Here is a 15,272-nt window from a genome sequence, read left to right as displayed (position 1 = left end):
AGTGGCGCCAAGTGGTATAAATTAATATCTGAACTTATGAATAAGAAATCCAAAAAAGCTCTTAGAGATATTTGGAGCATTGAGATTAAGCAGTATATTTCTGCATCTCGATGGCCACGTATTTGGTCTTGGAGGATGAGGTGTACAGCTTCAGCATCTATGAAACAAACTTGGTTCTTTTTGTTACATCGTTCTTTTTGGACCCCAGTTAGATTGAATAAAGTTAGATAATTCTAGATCTAACAGATGCTGGCACTAGCACCTAGACATAGGAACATTAGATCATTTACTGTTTTATTGCCCTAAGATATTGATTTTTTGGAGATATTTTAGAATCTGAGATTCTGTTAACTTATGAAATAGTAAATTGTGGTACCATATTACTTATCAAGGAATCCCTAGATAAATAAAAAAGACATCTTTTATTAATTATGACTAGTACAGCTATACAAATGATTACACAAAACTGGAAAAACTGGGATCGTTTCAACTTTACATTCTGGTGGGCAAGTTTATGTCTAATTTACAAATATGAGAGAAGGAACGCTGATTTATTAGGGAATACAAAAAACTTTAACTTAATTTGGGGCCCATTGTCTTCTTTTGTACAATTATTATAGATATGATTTTTGTTGTTTGATAAAATGCACATCCAGGGAAGGGGGGGATGATTATAAGGTCTTTTAATTGATTATTTATACAGATGATAATAGGAGAGAAGGGTGGTATTTTTGAGGTTGATAAATAAGTCTGATTAATCATATGTATAACTTATGTTTAAAATATGTACCGTATTTTCACGTAGATAACGCGCACCAGTGTAAAATGCGCACACTGGTATAGCGCACGGGGAACACAAATCTATGTAAAAATATTTTAATATAGCGCGTACACGTGTATACCGCGCATTCTAAAACCCGTCTACTCCGAACCGGCATCCTCCTTCCCGCTCGCTTACCCGCGTTTTACAACTTTTTTTTTTCAATACGATCCGGCATCCCCCCTACGAACCGGCATCCTCCCCCCCCCTGGCTCGCGTCACCCCCCTCCCCCGCAATCCTACATCCCCCCCAGCACCGCAAAACATCTCTTACCCGATTGGGCATCGGCACCAGCACCAATGCACAGGATGTGCCAGTGCCCAAAGATCCTCCCTCATTGGTTTGGGCTGGGCTGGGCTGGACTGGGCTGGGCAGTGCGGTGCAGGAGAGATCCTCCTTCTTCCTGCGCCAGGCTGGACTAGGCTTTGAGCACTTGCGCATGCTCAAAGCCTTCTGGTCTCGCTCTCTCCATAAATTGAAAATACAAGTCTAAACAGAGTTGTCCATACCATGATAGCATCACGACTAGACTACTGCAATGCCCCGTGAATTGGTCTAAACAAAAAGAGTTTGAATCATCTGCAACTAATTCAGAAATCAGAGTGAAAGCAGCATGACTACATTGCAGTCTTCTTGAAAAAGCTACATTGGCTACCAGTATCTTACAGAGATAAATTTAAAGCTCTATTTTGATCTTCACTAGGACTAGTGGACATACAATGAAGCTACTAAGTAGTAAATTTAAAGGAAAGTGACTAAAACAGTTCCTCATTCAACATGTAATTAAACTCTGAAATTTACTGCCAGAGAATGAGGTGAAAGCAGTTATCTTAGCAGGGTTTTTTTTAAAAAAAGTTTGAATAATTTCATAAAATAAAAGTCCATTAGCCATTATAAAGATGGACTTGGGGAATTACACTGGTTATTCCTAGGATTAGCAGCATAAAATCTATTTTACTCTTTTGGAATCTCTCTAAATACTTGAGACCTGGGTCGACCACTGCTGGAAACAGGATACTAGGCTTGGTGGACCTCCAGTCTCTCCCAGTGTTGCAACTGTTTTGCTCTTATGATGTTATGGTACTGTACCGTTGATGATTGAAAAATAAGATTGAAAGATTATGAACGTGCTAAAGCTTTAAATGAGGGTTAACCATACAATATAAGCAGTTTATATTGACATGTGTACCTTGGACTGTGCAACACTGGGAGAGTCTGTTCAATTTGGGGATGGATTGTGTTGCAGCAAAATTTGTTCCACGGTTGATGACCGATGACTAGAAGAACAACCAGAAATTGTGCACAAAAATCACAATGACAGCTCTTCCCTCATGTACCTTAATTTCCTGACTTGGCCCCAGCTGACTTCTTGTTTCCTAAACTTAAATCTATACTGAAAGGAAAGTGATTTGACACCACTGAAGTCATAAAGCAAAATTTGATGAAGCAACTTTTGTCGATTCCTGAAGATCTATTTAATGACTGTTTCCAGAAGTGAAAATGACATTGGGAAAAGTGAGTATGTAGGGAAGGGGAAAACTTTGAAGATGACCCAATGGAATAAGTTGTAGGATTGTTTAATATATTTTATAAGATCAGTCCTGGAATTTTTAACAGACCTCTTATGTTGCCAGGAGCTTCTCCTATGTTATACTTTCTCTGGCAAAGAATCAAGATCCAGTCCCAACATGACTAGACTCTTCTCCTTAGGTCACACTGTTCCTATAATGAGCAGTTGTTGGTCAGACTTACATACCTCTGTTCAGTTCATTTAGCATGTGAACAAGTCTCTATCTTTCTTCTATATAACAGGGGACAGCTGTTGCCCAGACTCACAATACATTTGCTAATTCTTCTCCTTCCTCTCCTTCCATAGTTCATAGATATTCCAGTGAGCTCCTGGTGGGATTTCACTTATGGCTGTTCTACATATTTCTTGTGGACCAGCTCCAGGAAATAAAAGACATGGCTCCTTCCTAACTTGGAATTTTATACTTCCCTCCACAAAGCTCAAGCCCAAATCTAGTTGGACCACTTCCTAAGCACAATTCAGATTTCTATTCAGATTTGTTTCACACATTTTGGGAGCAGAAATCTCAAATATTCTTCCTGAAACTGCAAAGGAAAGAGCATTTTGGCAGCATAATATATATGAATTCATTTGAAGAGGATTTATATATGCAAGGTTGGACTGTATAGGGTAAGGGGTAGAATGTAAAGTAAGATTAAGAATATCTCTGACCTGTGGGTATTGATATATCTGGAACATGTTGTAGAATGCATATGTTTCCTCATTTGTAAAGCCTTCAATGATGGCAGCCACTGTGCGAAATGAATTACACTTGAAATTTACGATTGTGCTCTGTCCTGCCAAAATTTGCAAGGCTGATTCAATTATTTTCCTTGTATATGTAAAAGAATCTTTAATATGGAGCCCCAGTGTGATGTTGGGTAAGAGCTGTGAGTTGTTGTTAATTTCCTCCACCGCAAAAACAAAGGCCAAGAAGTTATAGGTGTTAAGTGCAAAATATCTGTAATGACATTAAGATCATAATTTCATAACAGTGTACCTGAAATATTTGCAAAAATACACTTATTTATGCGTATTTGTTTTTTTAATAAAATATCAGAATGCAAAAATAAAACAAAACAAAAAAATGTTCTCTTTTATCATGCAGTGTGAAAAAGAAACCTGGTGTGCTGAAGCCACTTGTAATGCTGCCAGGAACATGCAGCATTTTCTATTTTTTTATAATGACCATGAGCTAATATCCCCACCAAAGCAAGGCCATTAGATTGTGAGCCCTTCTAGCCCCTCTTTTGCACATAGTATGAGCTCGCACACTATTCCTGAGCTAATCAGTTAGCAATGCACAAGTGCTGATGGATTCACATAGCTTTGTCTGCACTCTATTCCCTAGAAGTATATCTTATAGAACATAAGAACAACCATACTAGGTCAGACCAGTGCTCTCCTGTTTCCAAAAGTGGCAAAATCTAGGTCACAAGTATGTTATGTTAGTATATGTTAATCAGGTTCTTTGTACCCTCTCTACCTATTCAGTTCAATAATAATAATAATAACTTTATTTTTCTATACCGCCATAATCTTGCGACTTCTAGGCGGTTCACAATGAAGATAAGCTGTACATTTAGCGAATTACAGAGTATAGATAGAAGTGAGAAGATTCAGCGATCAGTGAATTAGAAGGTGCCAAATGGTTAGGAGAAAGATGTACATAGGTTGTTGAAAAGAGTTAACTTAATTTTCATAATTACATTGGAAAAACATTGGGCATCAGCAGAAAGCTGGGTACAATTGTGAGGAAGACATAATAGTAGACGGAAAAAAATGGGGCTTCTAATTGAGAGGAATAACGGAATATGGGTGAGGTGAGGTAGCTTTGATCATGTAGGGAAAAATCTGGCTAGGACATGAATTTCTTAAATAGGGCGGTTTTTAATTCTTTCCAAAAGGTCTGATTACATTAAAGAAGTTGGTTCAGTTACCCAGGAAGTTACAATGGACAGTTTGACACAGACATTCAATAGATTTGGAAGTTCAGGTAGATCAGTACGATTATTAATACAATTATGTTGTAGGTACAAATACATAATTACAAGTTACAAGTCAAAAGGAGCCTGAGAAGTTTCACTTCATGTACAACATCGAGATTACTTTATGTACTGTGGTGCCTTGCCCATTAATATAGGTGGGTAAATCATGAAGGCTTTTTAAAAAAAATATATCTTTATAGATTTTCAAACTACAATTGTGCAACAAATAATTCATATACATAAAATATCACAAGACAAGCACAATAAACTTTCAGACATTAATATACAATTAAATATTTCCCCACCCTCCCACCCAATACTCAAATAAAATAAAACCCACAAGAAACTATCCATATATACCCTGAATCAAGTTCCAATGCAACTCCCTCCCCCCCCAACCTACCCTGGATGTGTATGTTTACAAGTCTATAAAATAAAATCAATTATTCTTCTTTACAAAATTTAGCCAATGGCTCCCAAACATCCATAAACTTTCTGTAACGCCCTTGCTGTATGGCCATGAAGCGTTCCATTTTAAAAATGTAACACAGAGATTCCCACCAAAAATTGTAACTTAATCGATCCAAATTCTTCCAATTCCTTAAAATGAGCTGTATGGCAACCCCTGTCATTATAAATAGAAGTTTGTTATTTCAATTAGATATTTGGCTTTTAGCTCTCATCAATGTATCAAATAAAATGGTATCCAATATACACAACTGGGAAGAGTTTCAAAAAAAGGGGGTTGTTCCCAAAGACTCTGAATAGGCAAAAAACTAGTAAAGGAACAAGCTACTTTAAATACCTTTTTAAACGAGAGAGGTGCTCAGAATCCAAGATGGAGTAAAAAAACATCAATTTGGGGTACAAACCCCTAAAAGGCGTTTTTTATAGAATCAATCATTGCACCATTTTGAGTAAAAAGGTAATAGAGAGTGCTTGTTGAAAAACACTCTAAAATTAAATGTCCAATAAATGTCCAATAAAGTGAATATTCTCCAACTCCTATGTAAGTTCAATAAATTTGAGTTCAAAATAAGAACTTATCTTAATAGGTTCAGATAGCGTTGACCCGGCGAGGTTCTGACGCGTTTCGCCAATCCTGGCTGCTTCAGAGAACCTGCTGCGTTGCTAGTGAACTGCTGCTTAAATAGTCCTAATTTAAAGGTGCTTCTTATATCTAAGCAAAGTAACAAAAACAGAAAATGATGTTGGTTTGTAACAAACATTTATGATAAAGCAGTTTTACAGCTAATAGACAACTATAATGACGCTGACAGCAGGGTACCTGGTTCAGAGGAACTTCTTTTACGTTTCCTGTGACGTGGGAGCTCAGCTGAGCTCCCTATATTTATATGATGACGATGTGTCAATCACCTAATGAAGAAACGCCCACCACTCTACTATTTTGTTTAACCCGTTAGGAGACACAGTTTGCCAGTGAAATATCCACCTTTGTTCTTGTTTCCATAACCACGCTTGCACATTGCCTCCCCTATCCTGGTGGGCCACTTCCAAAACAACAAAACGAAGATCTTGCAATTGATGTGGAGTGACATGCCAGTGTTGTACCAGGGGGGCCCCCATATCGCCCCTCCTGATATGACACATCGTCATCATATAAATATAGGGAGCTCAGCTGAGCTCCCACGTCACAGGAAACGTAAAAGAAGTTCCTCTGAACCAGGTACCCTGCTGTCAGCGTCATTATAGTTGTCTATTAGCTGTAAAACTGCTTTATCATAAATGTTTGTTACAAACCAACATCATTTTCTGTTTTTGTTACTTTGCTTAGATATAAGAAGCACCTTTAAATTAGGACTATTTAAGCAGCAGTTCACTAGCAACGCAGCAGGTTCTCTGAAGCAGCCAGGATTGGCAAAACGCGTCAGAACATCGCCGGGTCAACGCTATCTGAACCTATTAAGATAAGTTCTTATTTTGAACTCAAATTTATTGAACTTACATAGGAGTTGGAGAATATTCACTTTATTGGACATTTATTGGACATTTATTGGACATTTAATTTTAGAGTGTTTTTCAACAAGCACTCTCTATTACCTTTTTACTCAAAATGGTGCAATGATTGATTCTATAAAAAATGCCTTTTAGGGGTTTGTACCCCAAATTGAAGTTTTTTTACTCCATCTTGGATTCTGAGCGCCTCTCTCAAATAAAATGGTGTCATATGTTAATGCCACTGGATTTTCCAATATTTTGTTCACTTGATTCCATATGGACCTCCATAATTTAAGTATCAAGGGACAATAGTATAATAAATTATCCCTAGTCCCAGCTTCAAGACGACAGTGCCAGCATCTATTAGACTTTGAATTATCTAATTTCTGTAACCTAACAGGGGTCCAAAATGCTCTATGTAATAAGAAAAACCATAGATGCAGACACGTTAAAAACGCAAGCGCACCTTTGTAAAAGGAGCTCTAAGTCCTTAATATTTTGTTCCAAATTAGTGAATTCTAGCTTAAGTTGCATCCTGACATGAGCTGATTATGAGATAATTTGCCTTCTCATGGTAGCTTTAAAAGCATCCCAAAGTATTTCTAAATAGATTTCCTCTGAGGCATTAAGTTGAAAATATTCCTTCATATTTATTTGGAATTCCTCAATAAATTATGCATCTGCAAGCAATTCATTATTAAATATCCAAACAGGTCTATTATATTCTTGCTCCTCAACTTTAAATTCAATCCAAACTCCACCATTATCTGCCTAAATGATTGGATCAATAGTGGCTTTTGTGATCTGTTGCACAAATGTGTCTGATACAAATACATAATCTATATGTGAAAATGATTTATGGACATGGGAATAAAAAGAAAACTCCTAAGTATTATAATGAAGAATCTGCCATATATCCTTCAATCCACAAAATTGAACCATATTATCCAATCCTAATGATTTTAACATCCTACTAGGTTTTTTTTATCCAGCAATAGATCAATTACAGCATTGAAGTCCCCTGCCACCACTAAATCAGAGGCACACAGTGGTAGAATCAACTGTTGTAGAGCCTTGAAAAATTCAATTTGATTTGAATTAGGGGCATATATGTTAATGAGCTTCAGCGTATGTTTCCCCACGCTTAGGTTTACTTGAACCAATTTGCCTAAGGATCAGCTGAAAGGAATTTAAATGTAGCCAGACATTTTTTATTAATTAAAATAGCCACTCTCACCTTCTTGCCTACCACAGGAGCATAAAAGCAATGTTTAACCCATCCTTTTTCTAATTTACTTGATTCTGAGGCATTTAAGTGTGTTTCCTGAATATAATATATATCTGCATCTTGTTTTTTCATGGAATTAAGAGGTGTTTTCCTCTTAATTGGATGATTAAGACCATTGACATTTAATGAAAACAATTTCAGCGTCATGTATATTCTAGCAAAAATGGGATCCAAAAATATAATTCAACACGCTTAACCCTTACTAGCATTATATAAACATTACACATCCTATAAATAATCCCTCCCCCTACTCCAGAGCACTTATTTAGTTCTTTAACTCAAAGACCCCTTCAGGCCTTCTTTAAGTTCTTTTCCAAATTCAACCTTGTATCCCTTACAGATTACTACATGAATCAACTTCTCATATTGATGTAAACCTGCCCTCTGTGCAGACAGTTAAGAATCGCTGTAACTTCACGGCTGACTGCGGCAAATCACTGTAATTTATCGTAATTCGGCCTGCAATTTTCTGTCAAAAATTCTTCTAATTATGCTGTAAATCTGCTTCTAATTTTGTAAACCTACTTCTAATTTGTTGTAAATCTGCTATTCAATGCTGTAAATCTGCTTCTAATTTTGTAAACCTACCTCTAATTTTGTTGTAAATCTGCTACTCAATGCAGATCATTTGCTAATTGATGTAAACCGCCTAGAACTCACTGGGTATGGCGGTATATAAGAATAAAGAATAATAATAATAATAATAATAATATGACACTACTGATTAATGATTTATAATATATATGAGATAATCTTTATAACTTATCAATTTATCCCAAAATAAATTATTGCTCTGAAAGTCATAAAAAACTATAACTCTAAAAATAAATTACAAACCTTAAAAAGAGCCACAGAAACCCTCCCCCCCTCTCAATATCATTCCAATACACCCCCATTCTATTCAGTTAATATTACCAACATTACCTATATCACTCTATAACAGAACAACCCGTATGGACAAAAATATAAATCATTCATTGCATTTGATCTATTAAAACACAGCCAACCAAAACAAGTTCCCCACATACCAAGCAATCTTTTCCATATACTCCAATCACTCTCACAAAATTAAATCATCAACTGAAATTAATAACCAGAAATAAAAGTTACTCAAAAAGCTATTTCATTCACATTCATGCACTGTCAAACCCAAATGAATAAATTAATATTGAAAGAGTAAATAATCCAAAGAGATTATAAAGAATCATTATATTCCATATCTACCCTCTCCCACCTGTCTTACAAAACCATTCATCCCAACCCCCACCTCGCTCTCTACAAAGATTCCCCTTAAACATCCATACACCAATATATGCACATTGCCAATCTACAACAGAACAACTTCCAATCTGACGTGTCTTTTCCCTATTTAATACATTTCCAAGCATTAGAAATACAGTCAAACCAAACCCCAAGACAGGGCTCTCAATCAGGCAGAGTGAACATCCTGAAGTGTCTGCCAATGCTGCTGCTTCTCCTCCATCTCCCAGTGTCAGTCTGCACATGCCGGATCCAAGCTTCATGCTCTTTTACCCTTGCATGTGCTGTTTTTTTTCCCTCCCCTTTTTGTCCCAACCAAACCGCTTCCTGTTCGTTCCTCCAGAATTCGGGATGGTAATGCTTTCTAAGGGTCATAGGGGCCTGGAGCTCGGACATTCTCCTCTCCCCTCTGCAGCAAACCTCCCTGCACCTCTTCTCTCATTCTGCCTCCTCCCAGTTTGCAAACACCAATGGAAATCTCAAGAAATCCACTTTTCATTTGGAAATCAACATGAATGCTTTTAAAAATGAGGATTATTGAGCATTAAATTCACATCCAAAAACAGGTCAAGAACTCACCTGTAGCTGCACATTGTTTGATTTCCACCATTATTTTAATAACTTATGATTCACAGTTTTGGAGACAACTCAGAATAGTCTGAGGGGAAGTGGCTTTCATAGACTCTTGATACAGAAGAAGGGGCATTGGATTTTTTTATTTAGTCAGTGTGTTTCCAAATGGCTAGTATCATGAATGTGGCATTGGAGCCCACTTTTTGCATTCTAGGCATTAACTTCCAGCTTAGGGAACAAAGAGGAGAAGTGCATGCCATTCCTAGTGTTAGGCAAGTTGAATGTTGTAAGGGTGTTTATAGTTCTTTAGAGTAATTTAGAGTGTATATGAAGGGGGTTTTTGTGGAGGTGGGAACAGCTTTAAAGTGGTTTTCTAGATATTCAGTGCTACTACTGATGTTTGGTGGAGTCATTATATATATATATATATATATATATATATATATATTGTGGTATGCGAGGTAAGCCTGCTAGGATTGGGTCTAGTACAAAACCCATGCCTAGAGCAGGTAATTCCTATACTGTTCAAGATAAAGAACATTTTACCTTCTTGCCTGATATTCCCACTAAATCCAGCAGAGGGAGCCTAGGGGTTGAGCTACAGACTTCCCCTCCCCCTCACCTTCCCAAGGTTGATGACTGGAAATGCTTTGCACCTGGGAAGGTTGGGCGGGGCTGTAAGTTCCTTAACCTCAGAGCTGGGCAGTTGGAAAGGCAGAGGGAGAACTGGAGAGCAGGAGAACGGTCACAGGAACAGCACTGGCAGTCTAGCTCAGGACTAAGAGCTCTACAGGACCTTCAAAGCCCAGAATGTATAGAAATTGATGAGGCTGATACTGGTTTGACTCCTGAACTCTCTGAAGTTCCACAAACCATGGAACTAGAATTTGAACCAGGCCCAGAGGTTCATTCTGTCCAACCTATGGAAGTGTGTGTCTCCAAGGCAAGTTCCAAATCTGCCTAAGGAAAAAGGTATTGTAATTTAATATGCTTTGGGACACTGAACTGTTTTGTTTTTCATTTTTGAAGCTGTGCTTTGTTCTCCCTTGTTGAGTTGGTGCAGGGAAGCACAGAGTCTTGTGACTGAAAGAACCTAAGTGCATTTGTTTGCTAAGCTTGTTCCTGTTCTGGAGAAAATAATCCTTTTTCCAGCCAGTGTGGTGGGGGATTTAGCCCCACGTTTTGAGGTAGGATAGAGGGCTCGATTGTGTAGCAAATATTACAGCACGTGGAGCACACCACCTGGCCAGCAATTCCATTTGCTGAAGAAGCGCAGTGCTGTGTCACTGATCTTTGGACCAGTTTCTATTAAAAGGAAGAGACTGTTTGTTTTGTTAGTTTTGTTTTTTGGTAAGAACTTTAAAGCTGAGGCTTATGAATACAGAGTCCTTCTTACTTTAGCTGTGAGTTTGAACTTTAAAGCATATAATATTGAAATTGAGATTTTGAAGACTGCATTATTTGTTTGGAAACCTGATGAAAAGTTTGTTGTTGTTTTTTTTTTTGTTTACTGCTATGCAGCAGAATAAAGTCCATTCCTGATTTTCAAGAAAACTTACCTGACTTTTGGCAAAATCCTTATTCTAAACCTGGTGTCTTTTTCATTCCTTGTGGAGCCTTCCGCGGCTCACAAGGATACAAATCTTGTTCCCGCAGTCCTGGACACATGGCCCTGAGAGTGCGGGTGACAATATATATATATATATATATATAATCAAATTCTCTAACATATTCTTCCATTAAACCCTGGTTACTTAACATGCCATCAACCAGATTACAAACAAGCGGGTGCTGTAAATTATCAAGGGTTGTGGACTCTCCGTGAGTCAGGAATCTTCTTAAATCAGGAATTATTGTGAGCTAGCTGTAGTAGAGTAAGTTTTGATTGAGGTAATTTTATTCTAGTTAGATTGGTGGTTAGATATTTAATCATCTTATGTATTTTTCTAGGGTATCGGCAGCAAGAATCCCCTGAAGCAAGTTGCCTTAAATCGTGTACCAATGTTTGGAGTTGAAAAGGGCATATATTGTTAGGACTATTTTTGAATTTTCTGGGTTCTCTGCATTTACAAGTTGGTGGTGACTGCTAACAACAGAAAGTAAATAGGAAAAGAGAGTCACTTGATTAAAGGCTTACATCATAAGATCAGGAGCTGGAATAGCTGCGTTATATAAGGTCATATGATCCAGGTTTTATAAGCAACTCTGATACCTCTCTTTCAATTAATAGAAAGCAGTTTTTTCAACAATTTGTTTTGACGTTCATTGCAACTCTAGGGAGTGATAGTAATTTATCTATTCACCTTTCCCCCTTTTTCTTTTGACTTCTTGAGGCCATTTGGGACAGTGTGTGAGAAACCCAAATAGAAGCAACGTTTCATGCTACTGATCCCATGGCAAACAATGGCTTTCCTTAATGTCCATTTCAAAAAACAGACTATGAACTTTTCTTCTTTGAATGAAAAGAGTATTTCCTCCTATTGGTTTAAAAAGTATCTCCTTTTAACTTCATTGACTGTCCCCTAGTCTTTGTTTTCAAAGTATTCCCATGTAATGGAATTTAGTGTCTCCTGGTTTTTGTTCTCTTTGAAAGAGTGAAAAATTGACTCTCTCTTACTCTTACAGGGTATATATTTATCCTTCACTGATAAGTCTCTTACTCTAAAATTTGGAGAGTTCACAAAAGCAAAATATAGTTTCACAAACTGTTCACTCTTTCTATCCAAAAGAACATTTTATTTGGGAATCAGTGCTTCCCATTCAATCCAAGAACATAGCACCTTTGAAATTAAAATGATGAAATATTTTGACTTCTACCAGACAGTATTTAAAGATCTGGGCTTTATTTCATACTCCAAAGAAATTTAACACTGCTTTGCCACCTCTCTATCTCCTGTCCACCCACCCACCCCTCCCTCTTCCTGTGATACTATCACTGAAATGCTTACATGTTTTCCTTAAATATACTATTTTTCACAATTTTCATCATAAAATGCATTGAGTTACCATTTTTCCATTGTTTTTGTTTTATTTCTGTTACCTTGAAAAGTGGCCAACACAGCCTCCAACCATTTCAATACATACACAAAGTCTTACTTAGCAACTCAGTGGAGTAGTCATGGTAGGAGGTACCCCCCTCCCCTTCTGCACACCCACACTCCTCCAATGCCCCTATCAAACATTTGTCTATTTTTCTTTCCATATCTCTTTAACTCTTTGCCAGCACTCCCAGCACCTGCAACCTCCTGCCCACACTGGTCTTGGCTCTGTTTATCAGCATTACCCCACACCATCTTACATCTGATCAGCTAGTGATGCTTCAGTTTCAGTGGCATTAACCAGTCAAGTAGTGCTGAAAATCCAGGAGTAGCCAGCTCATCAGGAATTAACAAGGCAGGAGTCTTTCATGATGTGAAAGTTCTTCTTTAGGGTCCCCGCCTAAATGGTCTTCATTTTGTAAAGTATGCGCTTTAAATGTGACTGCACCTGCTATTTTGGGTGATTGATTGAAAAGGGGAAATTCCCTGACTTCTTGTGAAAATGTCATGTACATTCTCTGCTTTTCTCATCTTTTCAAAGCACCCCTCTGGGAAAACCTACTCACTGGTGGAAGAAGAAATGTACTTTTCACTGGGCAGAGGACATTTTCAAACAGGACTATCAAGGCATGTTCATCTGTTTTAAGATTGACAAAAGTGCAAATATATTAAATTTCAATTTTAAAAAATGATAGCATATTAACAGTGTATGGAAGATTATTGCTTGGCTAGTAAAAATTCACTTGCTACAGGTTATCATGAGTTTATGTGTTCAATGATAAATAAAAATATTCATAGACAGAATGAGGACACCAAAAACTCAGATGTAATTATAAATTTAGTAATATCATATAAAAATGAAGGAAAATGTAAACTCCTTATAAGACATAGACTACAAAACATCCTTCATACAAGTACAAGTTATATTTCCAACAGCTAGTCACAGAGCAACTCACAAAGACTTCTGAAATGGGAGGTAATGCACAATGCTACTTACGCTGAAGAATTAAAAGATATGGTGTTGGTAAAGGATTTAGTTAACCTAACTGCATACTGTTGAACAAATCCCCCAATTATAATGTCCCCATCCTTGTAGTAGCCATCTTCTGAAAAGTCCATGTACAGCTTTGGACATTGGCTCTCAATAGGCTTCCAGAGATCAGTGTAAAATATGAATAAAATCAAAAGGGGATAAGCTGCCATATTTCAAGGTGAGGAACAACTGCTCTTCCTGCTCTGTCACTTTGGGAAATTTCTAGTGGAAGATTCTGCAAGTCATGGTGAACCCCACCTTTTTAAATCTATGTATTATGCAAGAAGTTTCAAACTGACACTGAGAAGACGCTTTGATGGACACAGATCACATTATGATTGGACCAGAGAACTTCATCCTGATGTTGATGTGAACGCTGCAGCTGTGTGGGCTTTGTGTGATCTTTATAGGTCTCTCGCTCCTGAAAGGTTCAACCTCAGGGGATTTCGTCCACTGACTTGTGCATTTGATATTAAATATAGATTATTTTTATAAACTTGTTTTTCTGAACATGCTTTGTGAAGAGTGTAATAATACCAGCAGGGGAATTGTGCACTTGATTTATGATGCACAGAAAATAAATAAATTAGAAAATGCATTTCGATGATTAGAATATAACAGATAGTCAACCCCTGAAGACTCACTGTATATAGAGTCATATTTTCTATCTTAGAGCTGAATTTATCAGTTGTTTAATTATGAAAATACTGAATTTTGAGGGCAATCTTGTGGATTTGTTCACAGGTGCATGGGTCTTTAGTCATATACAAATACGCATGGCAAAAAACCACTTTCCTATCTGTGTTATGGTCTTTGACACCAATAAAGCCTTTATGTTGAATGGACGTTATTTATTTGAGGCATTGCACTGGTATCATCTAGGCTCCAATTTTATTACTAAGATCAATGTATTGTACTATTGCCCATTGGCCTGCATTTTTCTTGATGGTTATGTCACAGAGGCCTTTGAGTTATCCAGGGGAACCAATCAAGGATGCCCCTGATCACCGTTGCTCTTCAATTTAGATTTAGATCCATTATTGCACACAATTCAGCCACATCTCACAATCTTTGGAATTCCCATGAGTAATCAAGTTAAGGAAGAAGTCCAGCACATGGCCTTCATAGATGATGTTCTCTTCTACTTAATGCATCCAGAAAAGTCTATCCCAGCATTACTAGCCCTGCTTAAGCGTTTTGGATCTCTATCTGGATATACTGTAAACTGGGAGAAAACTGAAGTTATGCTACTAATATACACTATACAAAAACTATGCTAGCTTCCTTCCTGCTTCAATGGTGCTCCTCTGGGCTTCAGTATCTTGGTATAAAATTTTCACCCCCTACATACACAGTATCTCATGCTAATTCAGTAGGTGATATATTAGTATATAAGCATTAGAGAACAACGGGTCTACTCAAAAGAGCATCTTTTATTCAGTTTTTCAAGATTTTTCCAATGAATATGCATGAGATTATTTGAATGTACTGCTTCCATTGTATGCAATAGATCTCACGCATATTTATTGAGAGAAATCCTATAAATCTGACTTGGTGAGGGCTGAGGTTGGGCACCTCTGGTTTAGGTTTTCTTCTATACCCCTTCTTTAAATGTCAACACATACCACTGGAAGCTAGGGTTCCTCAGCATGGAAGAGAGATGGCTGAGGGGAGATATGATAGTGGTCTGTAAAATACTATGAGAAGTGGAACGGGTTGACATGAATCCTTTGTTTATTCTT

General features: G+C 37.4%; 1 protein-coding gene across 1 annotated transcript in view; it reads right to left on the bottom strand.

Moving 5' to 3' along the window:
• Positions 1-9,479, bottom strand: part of LOC117368642 (vomeronasal type-2 receptor 116-like) — a 65,538-nt gene extending 56,059 nt beyond the window's left edge. Inside the window, exons 1-2 of the mRNA XM_033962369.1 lie at positions 9,466-9,479; positions 3,064-3,352 (exon numbers count right to left, since the gene is read on the bottom strand). Coding sequence (XP_033818260.1) covers positions 3,064-3,352; positions 9,466-9,479 — 303 coding nt within the window. The remainder of the gene's footprint in view (positions 1-3,063; positions 3,353-9,465) is intronic.
• Between the last annotated feature and the right edge of the window lie 5,793 nt (positions 9,480-15,272).

Source organism: Geotrypetes seraphini, chromosome 10 (genome assembly GCF_902459505.1).
Source record: "Geotrypetes seraphini chromosome 10, aGeoSer1.1, whole genome shotgun sequence".
NCBI classification, from domain to species: domain Eukaryota; kingdom Metazoa; phylum Chordata; class Amphibia; order Gymnophiona; family Dermophiidae; genus Geotrypetes; species Geotrypetes seraphini.
The sequence above is the reverse complement of the archived record's forward strand: the minus strand, read 5'-3'. Positions and strand labels throughout refer to the sequence as shown.